This window comes from Bombus terrestris, chromosome 1 (assembly GCF_910591885.1).
Source record: "Bombus terrestris chromosome 1, iyBomTerr1.2, whole genome shotgun sequence".
Classification (NCBI taxonomy): domain Eukaryota; kingdom Metazoa; phylum Arthropoda; class Insecta; order Hymenoptera; family Apidae; genus Bombus; species Bombus terrestris.
Genome location: NC_063269.1, coordinates 825,882 through 844,691, shown reverse-complemented (window position 1 = coordinate 844,691; position 18,810 = coordinate 825,882). Strand labels below are relative to the sequence as shown.

The 18,810-nt window shown below is 32.0% G+C and overlaps 5 protein-coding genes and 1 long non-coding RNA gene across 16 annotated transcripts; 3 read left to right on the top strand and 3 right to left on the bottom strand.

Annotated features, from left to right (window-relative positions):
• Window positions 1–197: 197 nt before the first annotated feature.
• Window positions 198–3,676, bottom strand: LOC100646815 (methenyltetrahydrofolate synthase domain-containing protein). The gene is made up of 5 exons (XM_003392846.4): window positions 2,975–3,676; window positions 2,344–2,729; window positions 1,912–2,258; window positions 1,606–1,837; window positions 198–1,519 (listed from the first exon to the last, which is right to left on the bottom strand). The coding sequence occupies exons 1-5, from the start codon at window positions 2,991–2,993 to the stop codon at window positions 1,130–1,132; spliced, it is 1,374 nt and encodes a 457-aa protein (XP_003392894.1). The 5' UTR covers window positions 2,994–3,676; the 3' UTR covers window positions 198–1,129.
• Window positions 3,677–3,864: 188 nt separating this feature from the next.
• Window positions 3,865–6,179, top strand: LOC100646694 (isocitrate dehydrogenase [NAD] subunit beta, mitochondrial). Its single transcript, XM_003392845.4, has 6 exons — window positions 3,865–3,962; window positions 4,442–4,501; window positions 4,570–4,779; window positions 4,866–5,257; window positions 5,343–5,532; window positions 5,614–6,179. The coding sequence occupies exons 1-6, from the start codon at window positions 3,921–3,923 to the stop codon at window positions 5,842–5,844; spliced, it is 1,125 nt and encodes a 374-aa protein (XP_003392893.1). The 5' UTR covers window positions 3,865–3,920; the 3' UTR covers window positions 5,845–6,179.
• A 298-nt stretch (window positions 6,180–6,477) lies between these two features.
• LOC100646937 (vesicle transport protein SEC20) lies at window positions 6,478–7,969 on the top strand. Of its 2 annotated transcripts, XM_048414641.1 has the most exons (4): window positions 6,478–6,599; window positions 6,906–7,061; window positions 7,179–7,350; window positions 7,429–7,969. In XM_048414641.1, the coding sequence occupies exons 1-4, from the start codon at window positions 6,519–6,521 to the stop codon at window positions 7,614–7,616; spliced, it is 597 nt and encodes a 198-aa protein (XP_048270598.1). In that variant the 5' UTR covers window positions 6,478–6,518; the 3' UTR covers window positions 7,617–7,969. The 2 variants fall into 2 exon arrangements, with proteins under 2 accessions (XP_048270598.1, XP_012169955.1); XM_012314565.3 differs by having other exon boundaries at window positions 6,906–7,350.
• Window positions 6,843–10,501, bottom strand: LOC100647053 (hippocalcin-like protein 4). Of its 8 annotated transcripts, XM_048414614.1 has the most exons (7): window positions 10,372–10,496; window positions 8,876–9,028; window positions 8,297–8,666; window positions 8,027–8,225; window positions 7,832–7,933; window positions 7,074–7,250; window positions 6,843–6,990 (listed from the first exon to the last, which is right to left on the bottom strand). In XM_048414614.1, exons 1-5 carry the CDS (start codon window positions 10,424–10,426, stop codon window positions 7,886–7,888), a joined length of 825 nt encoding a protein of 274 aa, XP_048270571.1. In that variant the 5' UTR covers window positions 10,427–10,496; the 3' UTR covers window positions 6,843–6,990; window positions 7,074–7,250; window positions 7,832–7,885. The 8 variants fall into 8 exon arrangements, with proteins under 8 accessions (XP_048270571.1, XP_048270589.1, XP_048270574.1 ...); XM_048414632.1 differs by having other exon boundaries at window positions 7,074–7,933; window positions 8,462–8,666; window positions 10,372–10,501; XM_048414617.1 differs by having other exon boundaries at window positions 7,074–7,933; window positions 8,297–8,627; window positions 10,372–10,494.
• A 25-nt stretch (window positions 10,502–10,526) lies between these two features.
• LOC105666289 lies at window positions 10,527–12,251 on the top strand. Its single transcript, XR_001099182.3, has 3 exons — window positions 10,527–10,773; window positions 11,123–11,419; window positions 11,528–12,251. It is a non-coding gene; the product is annotated as an uncharacterized LOC105666289 (long non-coding RNA).
• On the bottom strand, window positions 11,590–18,544 carry LOC100649679 (phosphoinositide 3-kinase regulatory subunit 4). 3 transcript variants are annotated; one of them, XM_048414498.1, is made up of 18 exons: window positions 18,373–18,544; window positions 17,937–18,117; window positions 17,710–17,853; window positions 17,304–17,458; window positions 17,034–17,224; window positions 16,200–16,939; window positions 15,820–16,128; window positions 15,355–15,738; window positions 14,949–15,272; window positions 14,555–14,884; window positions 14,330–14,480; window positions 14,099–14,212; window positions 13,834–14,026; window positions 13,603–13,768; window positions 13,253–13,523; window positions 12,845–13,175; window positions 12,590–12,752; window positions 11,590–11,820 (listed from the first exon to the last, which is right to left on the bottom strand). In XM_048414498.1, exons 1-18 carry the CDS (start codon window positions 18,462–18,464, stop codon window positions 11,590–11,592), a joined length of 4,470 nt encoding a protein of 1,489 aa, XP_048270455.1. In that variant the 5' UTR covers window positions 18,465–18,544. The 3 variants fall into 3 exon arrangements, with proteins under 3 accessions (XP_048270455.1, XP_012169544.1, XP_048270447.1); XM_012314154.3 differs by lacking the exon at window positions 11,590–11,820 and having other exon boundaries at window positions 11,887–12,752; XM_048414490.1 differs by lacking the exons at window positions 11,590–11,820; window positions 18,373–18,544 and having other exon boundaries at window positions 11,887–12,752; window positions 17,304–17,543; window positions 17,710–18,333.
• Between the last annotated feature and the right edge of the window lie 266 nt (window positions 18,545–18,810).

The window sequence follows — 18,810 nt, the reverse complement described above, 5'->3', positions numbered from 1 at the left end:
TGTTATTAAAAAATTTAATTTATTTGTTATCCAATAAGAACTTCAAAAGAAAAAGAAAAGTTTGACTAGCAGATTTTTTGTATCATATAACTACGAGATAATCGTATAAAAAAAATCTCTGCTTCCCTTTCCATCTATTTGCGTACTAATGATTTCTATAAAAGCATCAGTAATAAAAGAATTATTAATAACGCTGGTAAAAATAATAATTGCCTATATGTATTTGTATCCTAAGTATAATTAATCATATCTGTTAATATCACAAAAATATTGCCATTTTCTCGGCTACCACACTCACGTTATTGTTATCACAACTACCTCTCTTCGTTATCCAATTTTTGGCAAAGCATATGCCTACAACGTACAGCAATATGAAAATATTCTTTCAGAAAAATAGAGTATCTAATAAATACATAAACAAAATGTATTGGCTTTACTTTCGTATGCCTCGCATGTTACCCACAAATTAGCTAAACTATATTTGTCAGTCTGTAATGTCAGATAAGCGTTATCAAGCGCTAGATATGCATCTTACATGATTGTTTATCTTCGTGTAATATGTTTTGCAAGAAAACGTTTAAATCCGCTATCTTTAGCGTTAAATATCTTTTGTATGGTCACGGTAAATGTAATTCGAATTATTAATTATTAATGATTATCATAAGCTTATCGATAAAAATAATACACATGCAATTTTTATCAAGAAGTAGTTCACGTGTATAAATAGAATACACATTTCAGATTTGGATTCAGTTGAGCGAATCTAGCTCAACTTCCGAACGAACCACTAATTTTCGTATGAATTTTTATCCAATGCAAACTATCAAAAATAGTCTGTTATAAATTAAATATCTTAACGATAATTATATATACTTAATTTGTTATATACAACGCGTACGATTATTTTGCACTTATTATGTATAGAAAATACATTATAAATTATTTATAAAGCTTTGTACACTTTGAACTTATAGTCAACCATCTATTTACGAAGTTAGCAGTCGCTGATAGAGCAAACGAGTTTATAAAAAAATATGCGTCGAATGCCGATAGAGATTGTACAATTACTTGGAGTAGTAAGTATTATTCTAAGTAACTGTACATTTTCTAAAATGTATTCAACTGTTTTCTAAACCGAAGTCACGTCCGTGACTTCGATTCTAGATATTGGTTTAGCGGGTTCTACCACTATAAAATCGTTCACATTTCCGCTAGATTTCATCCCGATACATAGCTGTTGTAAATTTGCCATTATTGAATCAACCTGTATCGGTTGTTCCGATAAACTATTATTCTTTCTAAGTTTATTGAAGTGGAGATAACAAATCCCGCGATATCCTAGCCAAGTTATTTCATTTGGTTTTATACCACGCTCCGATAATGCATTTTTCAAATCACGTATTCTGGCGCCAGATGAAATATTTGACAATTTTAAGGAAAATTCAACCTGAGATTTAGACTTCAGTCTTAGATTTTTACGACGTTGCTGCATATTCTTATCGTTTCTTTCCACTTTCGCCTAGAATATTGCAATAAATATGTATGATATATGTATAATTTATTAATTAAATATATATGTATACATCGATTACAAATATTTCTTACTTCTGCAACATCGGAAAATACATTATCGTCCCCTGATTTGATCTTATTGAATGCACGTTTTTTAGAAGAACGTGGTTTTACTTGTTCCCCTCTTTCTTCATTAACGTCTTTACCACTTGACGCAGCTTTTTTTGTTTTGGAACGTCTCTTATTTTTTATGTAATGAGAACGATAAGACTTTTGTATTTCTATGTCCGAATCCTCCTCCTTCAGAGTTACTATTTTGCCTTCTCTAAAAAAAAACACAGCAATTTAGCATATTTACGCGGTAAACATATAGTATCAATTACATCTTTCGACGCGTACTTTTCATCCATTTCTTTCAATTGTTGTAATACCGGCATAGATTTAATTCTTCTTTCGCTAAGCATATGCCACATGATACAACTGGGCTTCTTTAACTTTGGATTTACTATTATTGTTTGAGTAGGTGTAACGATTATATCGACAGGTACATCGTATTCTTTAAATATTTCAGGTGGAAGACTATCAAATACTTGACAGTCGTGCACAGTTGTAATAACTATAGTATCCTGTGTGACTGCGCCCATCCTCATCATCATAGCAAATTCTAAATCTGCGAATCCTTTGCCTTTACCAAGTCTGTATCCATCGTGGCTTACACACACTGATCCCAATATCACAAGGTCTATCTGACGATAAATAAGGATAATGTATAAAATAATGAAAGCAGATCAAACTAATAACAAATTTCTGTTACAATAATAAATCATATACCTTTATTTTAGAATCTACGCCAAGTGGTTTACCAGCTTCCGTCAAGCCATGAATTTTTGATAATGTCCTCAATTCACTTTTCGAGGAACCAGCGATTGGTGTAACATGAAGAAACAAACCAGTTCTCAGTCTGGGAATTGGAACTAATATTTCCTTATTAGCTTCTAATGCTAAGAATCTTACAGGTTCTTGGGGTTTGTCCGGATTTATCTTTATAATTTTTGCCTCTTTGAAAATTTCCAAATCTGCCAAGCGCTGTGCTGCTTCGGCAGCACCTTTGAAATTCGGTATACGATCATAGACAGTAAGAGGAAAATTGACTAAATCGTTCTTCATCAAATAATCCCATACTTTTTGACGAAAACTATGCTTAGTCACTTCTGGTGCTATAAAATATCGCATTAATGATTTTTACAACATTACGCATATTCATTCTTACTACTATTTCTGTAGAAGTTAAGACTAACAATTCATGAATTCAAAGCAAAATTTATTATTATTTATGACTCAAATTAATGTGTCATAAATTCCTATTTCTAAAATCATTTAATGTTGTTACTAATATGATGAAATTAAAACATATATATGTATAATAAATAAATATTTATAATACATCAAAAGAATTACTCACGCAATTGTTCTTCAGTCATTTTCGTAAAATATTTTTTATGAACATTCACCGAATATCGATTGTAAATTATAGTAACACTTTTTTTTTTATAAAAACCTATATTACAAAAATAGATTATATGATTTATCCGCAGTCCCTTTTATTCTTGTATCTATTTCTATGGAAAATCATGTCGGCAAACTTGTCATAATGAAATCCACCAGAATATTTTTGTACGTATGAAATTTCAACCTCGTCGAAAAATTTCATCGATATACATTTCAACAAACGAATCTTATATAATTTTGTGAAACAGCGAAACAGGTTATCGTATTTGACATTTCCGATTACAGGGAAGAGAACAGATACAGCTGATATAACTACACAAACATGTCAAGCACGAAACATTGGACTATCGTGAAGAAAGAATATTTATGCTTATCTGTCCTATTATACAATGCACACAAAAAATTTGTGCACGATACATGAGTTGATAATTCCATTAACATATTGCCGTAGTGAAAATGTTGAATCCAGTAAGTTTATAAAATAAACAAACCAATGTAGAATATATAAGCAAACTAGAGAAATTGTTTAAAATTACTAGCATTATCCGTTAAGTTTAATATTCATGAAACGTTTATTACATACACTCGTACTGCGATAAAACACGAATTAAAACGATTTCAAATGGCAGGGTCGTACACACAACACATACATTGTACTTCTTGGGCACCATTCATAAATTGCTTAATATTAACTTAATATTAATATTTTCAATGAAAAATCGAAATATATAAATTGTATATTTTTAATAATCTTGTTGTACAGTATAATTAAAAATACATTTATATATTTTTTGTTTTGTTTTTCATTAAATTTCCATAATAATTTTCTAATTTGATACATTACTGGCGCATGACGATAAGAGTAAAATAGACTAGACAACTAGGGTCCATCGTGAAAAATGGCTCTACTCGCGAGGAACATCTGCAAAGTATTTTCACAGGTAATGTAGACGTTCGATTAAACTATGACGTTTTCTCCTTTTACAAGATCAATGACATTTTATAATATTACAACTATATCAAAATATCGTTGAATATTGTCCATTCATTTAATTAGTTACCAATGACTATTGCAAGGACATTTCATACAAAATACATAACTTCTCTCAAAGATACCTGAAGATATTCTTTAATGGTAAATGCAATTTGAAAAACTAAATAAGTAACTTGTAGATGGAAAATATTAAGATAAATGGACTAGTTCGAAATTCAATTCACGAAGTCGGCTAAATGATTCACTTTAATAACCGTGTTATTTAATCATTACGCTCACGTCTATATTGTTATAAATATAACTTCTCAATGAAATATGTGTACCTTAATTACACGGAGATAACAAATTTTTTTTGCATCATTAAATTATATTCATTTGACTTTGTTTATACCTTTTATTGATTACAGCATAAAATATTATTTACAGACTGCTCAAAAAGGAGCTGTCAGATGTTTGCATGTAGGAACAGTACATCGACAAGAATCTGTATGTATTAAATAACCTTTCAAAAATGTTTATCGTATGTATACAATATTAATAATCTTTTCTTTTAGGCAGTTGAACAGGAGGGAAAGGTAAAATGCACGCTTATACCAGGAGACGGTGTAGGGCCAGAATTAGTAGTGTCCGTTCAAAGTGTTTTCAAAGCTGCGAATGTGCCAGTTGAATTTGAACCTTATTTTCTCTCAGAAGTAAATCCAACTCTAAGTGCACCCCTTGAACAAGTATCCAATAGTATTGCAAGAAATCGAGTATGCCTGAAGGTAGTTTTATATTTGATACATTAATTAAAATATTAGTAATTAATAGCAACAGAGATATAGATTTTAATATCAATTATGTTTTGCAGGGTATTTTAGCAACACCGGATCATTCTATGACTGGGGAACTTCAAACGTTGAACATGAAATTACGTAAAAGTTTAGATTTATACTCAAATGTTGTACATGTAAAATCTTTACCTGGTGTTACATGCCGGCATAAGAATGTAGATTGTATTATTATTAGAGAACAAACAGAAGGAGAATATTCTGCATTAGAACATGAGTCTGTAAAGGGAGTAGTGGAGTGTTTAAAAATAGTAACTGCAGTTAAAAGCCAAAGGATTGCAAAATTTGCATTTGATTATGCAGTGAAACATAATCGTAAGAAAGTCACTTGCGTCCACAAAGCCAATATCATGAAGCTCGGTGATGGTCTTTTCTTAAAATCATGCCAAGAAATTGCTAAGATGTATCCTAGGTAATTGTAAATATCTTTCACTTCATTATCATTCGTCAAATTATCATTAACACTTATAATTGTCATATGTTCAATGCAACTTTAGAATTACATTTGAAACAATGATTGTGGATAATTGTACAATGCAAATGGTATCTAATCCACATCAGTTTGATGTAATGGTATTACCAAATTTATATGGTAATATCTTGGACAATGTGGCATCTGGACTGGTCGGTGGTGCCGGGGTGGTTGCAGGTGCTAGTTATAGTCCCGAGTGTGTTGTCTTTGAGCCGGTAAGGTCATGGGTATAACATGTAGAAATGATTAAATTTAAGAAAAATTGAAGGTATTGTGAAATTTGATTCATTATGCAGGGTGCAAGACACACATATTCAGAAGCCGTTGGTAAAAATGTTGCAAATCCTACTGCTATGCTTTTGTGCGCTGTTAAACTTCTGCGCCATGTGAATTTAAAACGTTATAGTGAACAAATTAAGGATGCATTAAATCGTGTTTTAAATGATGGAAAAGTATTAACAAAGGATTTGGGCGGACAAAGTTCTACAACAGATTTTACAACTGCTGTAATAAACTGCCTTCGTTAATTTTTAATCTATATTAAATTTGAAAAGACCTATGTAAAATAGAATCACATACAATAGGGGCATTGTGCTCATTTCATGTTGTCAGAAATATTTAATATAACAATGTTAAATTGCATATTATTATCTCATCGCAAATTTTATGTAACTTAACTGCTTTGGATATAAGTTAGGATCTTCTTTAGAAAGAGTTGTATGTTATAAATAGAAAAGTATAACATTTTTGTGTCGACGTTATATTTATAACTGAGACTGTGTTTATGACCAGGCAATGCCAGTTGTATGATAATAGTGTAATACTCAAATTGTACATTAATAAATTATACTACCTTATATTACTTTTATGCATTTTAGCCTTATTATGTAGCTATATATAGCCTTATCATGTATCTTTATTTGCATTACTTTATGCAGGTAAGATATAGGAATTTATAATATTGCGCACGTAGAAGAAACAAAGGTTAATGTTTACAAATTAATTCTGGTAATACTAAGATCGTCATAGTTAAGTACATTAAGCCCATATATGTCTTTTGAGTAAAAGATTTTACACTAAAAAATGGCCCATGTATGAAATTTTCATTTTTCGTTCATATGTTAATCAGTATTAAAGTCACGTTTCTTTTTTATATATAGTAAGAGTCACATAAAGGAACTGTCAAAAAACACGTGCCTCGATGGACACCGAGCACCATGCAATAGAATTTATTCGTCAAGATATCGTAAAAAATCATCTTCAAGTTACAGCTGTAATACAAGTAAATATTATTTAAAACAAAAGCTTTTTGTAGTAGTCACAGCATAACCTGATTTGTAATATCATAACATCAGATAATATCAATGAAATATATATATCTATAACATTGACTAATTCGTAGTAATTATGTTTATGTTTGTAATTACCATCAAATTAATTCATAATATAATTCATTGATACAAATTTTTACTAATAATAACATAACGCTAACAATAACATTATTTGAGGTTAAATAAAAGGCTGGTTATAGCTATATTTTTATTGTAATTTAATTAAGAAAATTCATTGATTAATATGAATTTTTCAGGATATCCAACAATGTATTGGCCCTTTGGAATTACTTAATAAATTAAATGCAGAAGGCAGAGCAAATATAGCAGCTTTAAAGTCATCTATAGATAAATTAATATCATTAGCAGAGAGAGAATCCTCGGAGAAAAAGAAAGTAGAATTACTGGCAGAGGTAGATACTTACAGGCAGCAACTCAATACTTCTTTAGCTGCGTTTCGTAAAGCCAATGTTGTTAGCGTATGTGTGATAGATAAGCTGGCTAAAAAAGAACTGCTCTCCATGTCTAAGGAGCAGCAAGAAATGCTTTCCATGCCTGAAGAGGAGCAGGCTGCTATTCGTAGGAGGCACGACAAGCGAAATCTAGCAAATACATCAAGTCAACTTTCTGACAAACTTTTAAGTATATCTAGACATTTAGCCGAAACGACTCAGAAAAGCGCGGATACATTGGATACACTGAGTATGTGGTTTATTTCTTTCAATGTATTTTAAGTATTAAGATATAATTTTTAATTCATATTACTTTAAACCTCTTTAGTAATATCATCGGACAAAGTTACCACTACCAAAGACGAATTAGAACATCAACAACAAGTTATAGTTCAATCTGGAAAACTTTTAGGCAAATATGGTAGAAGGGAAGTTACCGATAAAGCTTTAGTAACATTGGCATTTGCATTTTTCCTTGCCTGCGTTTTTTACATTTTACAGAAAAGAATATTTTGAAAGCACGAACTATTGTACATAGGAAAGTGAAGATATATATCTTTCATGGGGAAAGAGAAAAATTATCTCTTCTGAAGTATCATTGAATTATTAATAACTTTATGTATAATTACGTATAACGTTGTTATCCAACTTTTGGGGAAGCTGTGTTTGTAATTGTACTATTTTATCATGCAAATAAGAATATTTATAAAACAGGAAACTTTTCAAGCTACCTTCTTTTTTAGGATTAGCGTAACTTAGAAATTTCAATGTATACATATATGTCATCACCAAAACTGATTAAATATTGCCAGCTGTTTTTGAATTACACTATCCTGTAATGAAAATATATTATAAAAGTTTGAAACCAATATTTCTGTGATACGTTTTATGAAACTAAACAATGAACATTATATAGTTGACTGTACATTTTTACAAATACTCATAAATTCTTCCTGAGATATAACTCCATCCTTATCAACATCCATCTTTTCGAAAACTTTGTCCACGTGTCTGTTTGCCATCCGTTGAATAATCTGTCCGTTATGTAGCATCTCATAAATTGCGGACATTATAACTAGCATTTCCTTTCTTGTGATATAACCGTCTCCGTTTAAGTCATAAAATCTAATGGAAGGTAAAAGTAGAAAGTAGCGTTAAATGTGTCGTAAACTATATTAATCCGACTGAATGATCACCTGAAAATCCAGGAGAGTTTTTGATCTATATCACCGTTAATAATTAAAGCAACTTCATTAAGGAGATCCGCGAAGCTAACGATACCATCCCTATCCTTATCAAAAGCGTTAAAAACGATTTGCGCGTATTTCGCCGGGTCTCCTAACGGAAATAATTTTGCGTACGCTGGTTTCAGATCGTTCGTGGTTACGGCCCCTTTCGGACAATGCTGTTTAAAGACTCGATACAGCTTTCGTATCTCATCCTTCGAAAATCCCGTTTGGTACGTTAAATAGGAGAGCCGTTCCGGAAATATGTACAGCGGTTGTTTCTCATCGTCTTGCATGTTCTCTACGAAAACGCAGTGAGGTTGAACACTCGTCGAAGTTTCTAAAAGTATTGAAAATACTCTTATACGATAATTTTTCTACTCTGTTAGAATTGTGATTGGTATTCTAGCATCAAAGTGTCAACGAGGTAACGAGGTGCCGCGATGTAATCAATCGAAGTATTTTCTATATGTAAATTTACGTCGAGAAATTTTATTGAAACTTTATATTGCACTTCTTTATCGTATGTCCAAATGTTCAATGACATACCAGTTATCTTTCGGATACTCCTCTTCATCTTCTTGAAGCTCCGTTGCATTTTTAACGAGAGGCTTATACGATCTCTAATCTGCTCGATACTCTTATTATCAATATTGAGACTATTAGACATTATCGTGATACGAATATGGTCGTTAAAAATTTCTAGGATAGAAAAAATGTTTGCAATGAGGAAAAAGAGATTTCTTTATTTCAGAATGAAGATAGATGTATTACTTGGCCTATTAAATCTTTAATAACTTCCATATCAACCACAGAGATACTTGAAAGGAAGGAAAAATTGCCCGATTAATGAAATTCACGAGAAAATCAAAATGCAGAAGCTTTCTCGATCAGAAGTGAAACAGAACTGACGCACATAGTGCAACTGAGTTAGAGGAGTTGGTTCGAGGAAACTGCTGTTCAAAATATTTACACAATTTGGCATATCAATAGCTCTAAACCTAATAAATGAATCGCGAATTCTTCGAACATTGCGTTAAAAATAATTCTTAACCATTAATAGTCGCACTTACTATATCGCCGGATTATATTATCGTAGAAATTCAAAAATGCAGATTACGACAATGATACTCCAGGATTCGAACTCGAAATAATAACATCTATCTCCTATCGTAAACGCAACAAAACGTAATTCATTTACGAAAAATGATGTGTACATTGGATCATCGAACACATCCTATTTCTCTCTCGAATGTCTTATTATAGAAGCTATTTATTCGTGTATATTCAAGCGCGTATTACGCGCGAAATACTAATGAACGAACATGCATAAAATACCACTCTTATTCCACTCAACATTCACGTTTTATGATTCATCTATTCGTATCGAAAGGTATATTCTATTTCTTATCCGCGAAGTAGAATCCTCTGAGAAGGAAATGCGCGGAAATGCGGAATAGACGCATAATTTATCGTTCGCGTAAAAAATTAAGCGCAGTTAATTTATCAAAATACAATTGACGTAATCAGATACGATTCACCGTGACCCGTATTCGTTTATCGTTTGTTCTAATTTAGAAAATCGGTAACAAGCGCGAAAGTTGAATCAGACTCGTTCGGAGACGAGGAAATCGTTCGAGGATCGCGAATTTCTTAGCGCAAAACTTGAGCGTACTTACTTTCTCTGCCAAATGCTATTAATAGATCGACAGCTTGGAAACCAGCTATTACGGTAATAGGAAATAGTAACGGCTAGTCATGGTGAACCTTAATAAGAACGATTACGTGCAACTCGGTTAAGTCAAAGAACTACGTATTCGCACGGTAATTTGCGATCTATCAGGGGCAACCGATGCACTTCAACTGCCACACGCGACTAAACTACCATTTCTTTATTGTATAGAATAATGATTATTATTTTTCTCGAATATATTAAGATTATTATAAGAATATGCACATAAATATATTAGCGCATTTATATCGATGTACTTATGCCATTGTACTTGTATCAATATTATATCAATATTGTACTTAAAAGCGTTAACCTTGACATAGGAGCACAGCAAATGTAGGACAGTTCACAATCAACGAAATTATCATCTGGTCCGTAATATAATCTCAGTACAGTTTCACGAACGAGTCAATGATAAGCTTATAATGTCTTCGTGGAATAATTGTACCTAATTAATAAGTTGGAACAAATAAATGGACGCAATAATAGATCAACTTTTAACGATCCTTTTATAATGGTAATTTAAATTGTATTTGCTGCGCATTGAGTATCTATAATTAAGTTGGTATTCCTTATACTATCACGTATTTTATTGTGAAAGAATTTGTACACACGTAGAATACGAGAAAAGATGATACGAGCCGTGAATGCGAAATTTGTTGTAATTCACATCAAACAATAAGCAGACAGAGCCTTCTCCAAGTTCAATGCGACGGTAAGACGCATGTCGTTTGTATACGCAAATTCTATGGTGACTTGAACCAATCAGTCAAAAATAATATTTTCGATAAATCATGGCACGATAAGTATAGTCTTTACTTCGACATTTGCTTTCTCACACGAAAGGTTACAAAAATTAGTAAAACAAAAACTTTGTTAAATTTGAAGACAGCTTTTTAAAGCAACAAATTTGGTCCAATTGCTTTGTTTGAAAAATAGGAAAAAAGAAAATCAAACGGAATTCGTCAATTTCTGTGGGCAGTAAAATATGACAGTACAATTAGAAGTAAATGTATACGCGTTTACAAGTATACCATTCAATATATTTTTTTGCCGGGTGGTAGGATCGTGTTGGTCTATAAAACAGCGGCAAGCATCCAGCATCACTTCATTGCGAGAGTGTACTTCTTACCGCGAGTACAGCTCAAATTTTTTCGTAAGTCCGAAAAAAAAGAAAAAAAAAGAAAAAAAGAAAAATGTAAATAGTTGGATATTGCGTAAAAACAAATTCTTGCCGGTTCAGTCAATTACGTTTGAGCAACGAAGAAAAGTTGAAGGAGGAAGTGTCGCTAATCAATTTGTTCAGAAAGTGTGAATTTCGAAAGTAAAAATACAAGACGACCGAATACACATTATACGTGGTAATTGTTTGTCATTTAACTTTTTAACATGAGAATCCATAACACCGATCCTATGCTCTCCATTAGTACGTATTCGCGTATATGTTCACTCATTTATATTCTTTCCAGATATTCCGTTAGTTCTTAAAGCGAAGAATTTCGAAATAGCGCAAACAAAATGAAAATTTTGTTCATATTTTTATTGTTGATTGCCGCTGGGTCTGCAGCCCCTTGGGTTGAAATTCTTTTCGGTAAACAACCAGATTATGATTATCAACTACCACCGAGTTACAAGAATCAGCAATACAGACGGCGACAAGGGAAAGCAGGGAAGGAAAGATGGAAAGAAATTTGTAGGACGATAAATCCCAATCCTTACGCATTTCCGGGTCAAGTTCCCTATCCTTCTGCACCAGTTTGTCCTTGGTAACCAGATAAATTTGTTTAACGAAGGCATGAAGTATGAACGATTGAACTACATATACAAATCCATTAAAAATATGAATTTATTGTAACAATATATCAGGGAATACGAAGATATTCGCTGGTTATGAGTATTTCAGTCGGTATACAAGTTTACTATGTATAACCAATGACATGAAAGTACGCAGTCGTATATACCTGCCGATATAAATTATATATCAGGGGATTCTGTTAACGATACTTTTTTGTACATTAATCGTATGCGTTAGTACATTTTCCTTTGTATTATGTCCACATAATTAGTTATTGTTATCACGCTATCTAAAACTAAATGTCATTGATTTACCGTCTTTGTATATTACAGTACAACAAGCTCTCTTTCTCCTTTCTATTTTACGTAGAAAAATAAATCATTTATATTTCACAAGAATCATCGCTGTATTAAAGTAACTTAAATTTTACGTTCCATTTAAGAAATGCATTATGTATTATAATTATCACTATCGATGAGCTTATATACGTTATCTATATATTACATATTATGTACAAATAAAATCACAGTATTACCGTAGCACGCAAGTTCGATCATAAAAATCTCGATGTCTGATCAAAATGTTTTCCCCGGAATAAATCTGTGATACGTTAAAAAAATTTGTACAATGCGTGCAGCTTTGTAACGTGACACGATAAAATGGAAAACAATCATTTCCAAACTTGTATTAATCCATCTGTACTACCAGTAAGAATACACGTGTTAGACATAGCTACAGCGGAAATAGTGTCGTGATGTCCAGACGGTGGAGTTTCTGGACCTTGACCACCTTCTTCAGAATTTCTTGTTCTAATACTGCTTCCTCCTCCGGATGATGGAGTTGGACCACCTCCAGCTAAGACTTCTTGAACGACATTGGTTCCATCGATTAAACGTTGTCTGTAAAATGTGAAAATATATGTAAATCATATTCTATTAGTAATAATATGTAAACAATGTTATTTTAAACAAATTCTATTACAAATACTAACTCATATGCCAATGAATTTGGAGATGTGACATCATTAGCAGCAGGCAATGCAACATACGATTCGTTGGGTGTGTTCAAGTCCCAAAAACGCAATCTCATATCAGTACCACCAGCTAATAAGAAGCCTGAGCGATCGATACATCCAGAATACATTGCACATACACTATGACCACCTTGTGAGTGACTAAGTGGAGGTGCACTTGACGCCCAGAGAACCATTTGACGAAAATCAGTTTCGAGATTCCACATTGAAATTTCGTTGTTTCCTTGAACAGCCGAAATAATCCAGGAATGTTCTGTGGGATGAGTAATTACCTTCCTCACCCTTGCATCTAAAATTATAAAGTTTGAGAATTATTTGATACAATATGTTTTATTCTATACGAATTTAAAACAATTGTAAATTTACTTGTAGGGTGTTTAATACTGGTTATTGGTAATTGAAACCGCAAGTCCCAGCAAGTATGTACGCCAGAACTTGTACCAAGGGTCAACCATTGTTGATAATTGTTTACACAAAATGAGGTAATTACTCCATGTTTTAGGTCATTTTCTAAACGCCATGTTGTACCAGGACACCTTAAATCCCACCCTACCAATGAACCATAAAGTGATGCATAAACAAGGACTGATTGTGAACCAGAGTCTAAATACTGTAAATCAACTGCACATCCTTCTTCCTAAATACAAAATAATTCAAGGTTCCAGTGTTAATTTATTTAAAAATCCGACAATATAAAGCAAGTAACGTATAATCACCTGAAGATCTAATTGTCTGGTACCGATAACGCTCATTTTACTAGAATTTGATTCGATTCGTAAAACAAATACAGTGCCTGATTGGCTAGCAGAACTTGCTAATGATTGTCCCTGATCGCATATAGCTAAGCCAACTAGAGGACCACCTCTATGCATGTAAGTTTGCCTAATGGAATTAAAATACAAGATACATTACACTTAGTCTGATAGTACATTACATAAAGATCTTACCTAGAACGATTAGCGATATTTCGACCTTCCATTCTACTTGCATCCCATATCTTTATGCATCCATCCGCAGAGCTACTGGCGAATAAACTAGTATCCGGTATAGAAGCTAGCCTATTTACTGCAGCTCTATGTTCATGAAGATGTGCAATCGGTACCCCTCTAGGTCTCCACCCACTTGGTAATAATCTTGAACCTTTTTTTAATCAAAAATAGTTGTAGTACCGATACTGCGCTTGAAAAATATATTTTTATAATTATTAATTACCAGCTTGCCATGCAATGTTATCAGCCCAATGCTGTGCTCTTAACGCTGCAGCATGTTGTTCTTGTTTTCTGTACGTTAGTTGTCTTACTTCTAATCTACAAGGTGCACACCTGTCTACAAAATTACATTAAATTTTCTGTATGTCTTGTAGCAAAAAGAAAAAAAAAATAAACAAATAAATAAATAATACTCTGACGTATTGACGTCAAAAGTATTTTTGAAAACACATACATTGAATATATGAACGTTCATGAAGAGAATGGTCATTTATACTATTCATGTCGGATAAACTATGTTGTGGTGATAAGTGAATATCCCCTCCGTGTAAACTTTGACTAGGACTTCCATTACTTCCTGTCATATCTGACATTTTAACAGTGTGCTATATTATAAAAAAGATTTACTATAATTCTATAAAAATTTAATTATGGACATAGATCATATGTTTCTAATTACCTGAACATTGTCTTGAGCTGCGAACATTGTACGCCATTCTTGATTCATTGTTGCATATGTGCCGACGCTATCTGATGTTCTACGATCTAATCGTTTAAATGGCGGAAGACCTAGATCACCTTTTGTATCAGGATATAATATTACTATGTGATGTCGTATCTTGTCCTTTATAGTATTTAATTCTAACTTTCCATCTATCGATTTAGCTGTACTTAGCTTCGCATCCATCGAATTTCTATACTTATTGATTTTCATTAAATGTGGTTTCATTATTAATAATTGGTCTTCAATAGTTTCAGTCATTGACTCCGAACTCAAACGTCTGAAAAGCTAAAAAGCATTGATTAGATTTCACGAAAATTGCAAAACATATTTACAAAGATCTTCAATTTACATTCCGTAATGAAGTACTCATTTCACTATATTGCGGTACTATTCCTGTTACTGCTTTAGCTCGAGCAGTTTGTCTTTGTTCAAGAACTTGAAATAGTTCCTCCACATCGTTGTATTTTACAAGGGAATCATAAACAATTCTTGGTATAGGAGATACCAAGGCTTCTAATAACAAAACTTCTTTTTCTATTTGAATTAATGGATGTTTTAAGTAGGGCTGTATTATTGATTGAACTTTGCACTGAACATCTACTAAGTTAAGTGTTCTTGCCGCCGTAGATATGAAACCAACAGTCGCATGTCTTATCCATAAATTTGGATGCACCTACAAAGGAGTTTAAATTCAAAATATTGAATAGCAAAAATTGCAATGCTATAATTATTAGTATTGTTAAAACATAACTTACTAAAAAGACCATGGTTTCATATAAAAGTTGATAAAGAGCGGACTTGTGTAAGAGACCTAATTCTGTGAGAGTTGCCATTGCACTAATAGCCTTTGTGGTTACAAATTCCTCAGGATCTGCTAGTCCTTGTTGAAGAAGAGGCATAAGAATAGGACTGCTATGCCAACCAACATAAGCAGCGACACCAACAATACATTCGAAAAAGGAACCTCTTAACTCTTTGTCTTCCTTATCATTTAAAAATGTGATTACATGACTAAGCAAAATATCATTGGCCTTTTGTTTTCCAAAAAATACACATAATTTATTTATCCCACTTTCCATTAATGTTTGTTTTACTAAATTCTGAGGATCTGTTAATAACATGGACACAGATTGTTGCACCTAATAATTATATATATATATATATATTTTTTTTAATATATAGCATACATAAATATTGTTAAAAATAATTTTATTAATTACCATTTCGTGCAAAGTTTGAAGCTCACTGTCATAACTTGGTTTTGGACCTTCTTTGTTACCTAAGTTGGATAAATGAGCATTTTCTAAATAACGTAATGCAATGTGTGCTAAATGTGCAATATTTTCTGCATAAGCGGCTCTAACAATTACAGCTTCATCTTGTGTGATATGTGCTAAACCAGGTAAAATATATTCTGGAAAGATGTTCACATCTGATGGTGGAATTGATTTTACAAGATGCAAACATTTTGTCAAAGTATGTATTGCTGATACCCGTACACGTGGAGCAGGATCATGAACTAAATGAAACTGTACAATATATTAGATAAACTTTGTTAACAGTTATTGGAGTTTTATTCATTTCATATTAAAATACTTACGATATAAGGCAAAATTCGATCCAATATTGTTTCATCTGATGTGTTTTCAGCAAGTTCAAGTAATATTTCTAAACTTTGTAATTTAGATTGAGAATGATGTAAACCTCGTATGCATGAAGTAACGAGCTGAGTAATAATAACCAATCCTTCGACAGGTTCTGAAGATAAAACCTTTTTCTCGCTCTTTAAATCTATTTTTCGTCTTTGACTTTCAATTAATATAGTGTGCGAATGCTGATCTGTTTGACTGTTACAATTAGAGTTTTGAATTTGGACAGTTTTTGGATCACTTTGATTTAAATCGCTCTTGTCAAAACTTTGATCACTGTCAACTTCTATGATAGTATTATCCTCGCTGTGACCAGAATCGTCCTTAGTTGACTCCACATTGTTTTCAAAATGGTTATTTTGTGTGACTTCTGCGTTTCTTATGTCACTCTTCATTTTTTCATTTTCCTCTGCCTTTAAAATATTGATGATATTACCAATATCTTTTTTAAGTCTATTAATTTTTTCATCAGGAGATAAAATTGGGGCAGCAGAAAAGATAAGCATATATGGTTGAAGAAATAAATAAAAATATTCTGGAAATACTGTTCCACGAGCTTGGGCTAAATAAATTTCAGCGCTTTTTCTATTTGCCGGGTTCCTATCCATCATAGATGCAAGAAGTTCACGTATTCCTGAATCTTCTATTGTATCCAAATGCTTGCTCACTGAATATTCATTGTTTCTATATGCTTAAGATATCACAATAATGAAATTCTTAAATATTTTATTGAAATAATATTATATATACAACTTATATACAATCTTTATGTATATTAAGCTCACCTAATAGTTGAGAAAAGTCAAATGGTGGATGTCCTTCATTATATAATTCTGTTAATGCACAGCCTGCAGAAAAAATATCCATCATTGGATGTAAGTCACCTGTTTTTAGCTCTTGTTCTGATAATAATAATGTATTGCTTAATTCTGAAGATAGTGTTTTCACAAACCGTTCTGGAGCTATGTAACATGTCCTGAAATAGGCGAATGAATCATTATTTAAAACAATAATATAACAATGATTATCAAGGATTACGCTATTTGATTGTGTACCTCCTCCTAGAGGTGTCAAAAAAGTATGAAAAATCAGCAGGATTATCTTCAGGTAGATAAGTCGGCTTAAAACTTGCAAAATCTGTGAGTAAAATCCAGTTCCAACTGGTTATCATAATGTTTTCTAGTTTTATGTCACCATGGCAGACTCCAAACTATAGTCAAATGAGAAGTAACATTTTAATTTTGTTGTTTAATGTTCTTTCAGGACAGGATTGCAGTTATGTTCACTGTTTGACACTGTGAAAAGCATTTTAACTCGTTGTTTTATCAGCTAAGGACTAATTTACAAGAAATGAGCAACTGAAATTCTTAAACATAGTTAATTGACATTTGATAATTATCTAATGTAATAGTTTTAAATAACATAACTCGTTCATTTAGAAAATTTTAGATATCATCTTACCTTATGAGCTTGATGTAAAGCATACAAAACTTGAAAGGTAATCCATTTTTTTTCTATGCTTGTTAAAAATGGTCTAGTACTAATTCTGTCATAAAGGGAATACTTTACATATTCCCTCATTATTGATCCTGATTTTTCTGTGAGCTTATATAAACACATATTTATTTATAATTATATGTTAATCTATAATATACGGTGCAACATAAATACTATTTAAAAATATTTACAATCATTCTTTGAAAAGGTAGGCAATTTACGGCAGATGCTAATTTAGACCTAATTTCCTCAAGTTTTTCTTTATAAGCAGAGAGTGGAAGTGTTGGATCATGAATAGCAAAAACTTTAACTACTATAAGACCCTCTTGGCTCCTGGCACGGGCGACTTTAAAAAATCTAGTACTTCCTAAGCTGTAGACACATAAAGATTAATTGCAAAAACCAACTGGGGATATATAAATATAATTTATATGTCATTTACATGATTCATCATTTATGTTCAATAATTCTGTCTTATACAAAATGCATAGAGATATATTATATTTCTTCTATTAAAAGATATTTCCAAGATTTTTTAATTTAGATTAAATATGTTATGAAAAGCTTCAACAGAATATAAGTTGGTGAAAAGTTAGTCATTATATAGCATTTGATTAAAATACTTACTTTACATCAAATAATAAATCACTATGATCCGTCAAATAATGTTCGACTGGAAATATTTGACTAGGCGCAATACCGACTAATTGATTTCCCATTTTGTATATCGATGTTTAGTTGAAATTGATATATTTGCAAGCAGCATCCATTTTGTGCCAACTTCAAGTACTACATTGCATTACAATACAGCCATACATAACTTATATCGCAAAAATTTCCTAGATGCAACGCTCTAATTATCTCCAATTATTTCAATCAAAAATCCTATAATTAGACTTCTATTATATTTAAACGTTATAAACATTATATTTACTATAGATCACAAATGTTAAGAAATAGAAAATATGGTCGATTTATGATAATATTGACAATAATATTAGAATAAAACTTGCTGCTATATTCGCAGCAAAATATCTACATTATCAGTTGAGTATATTAAATTAC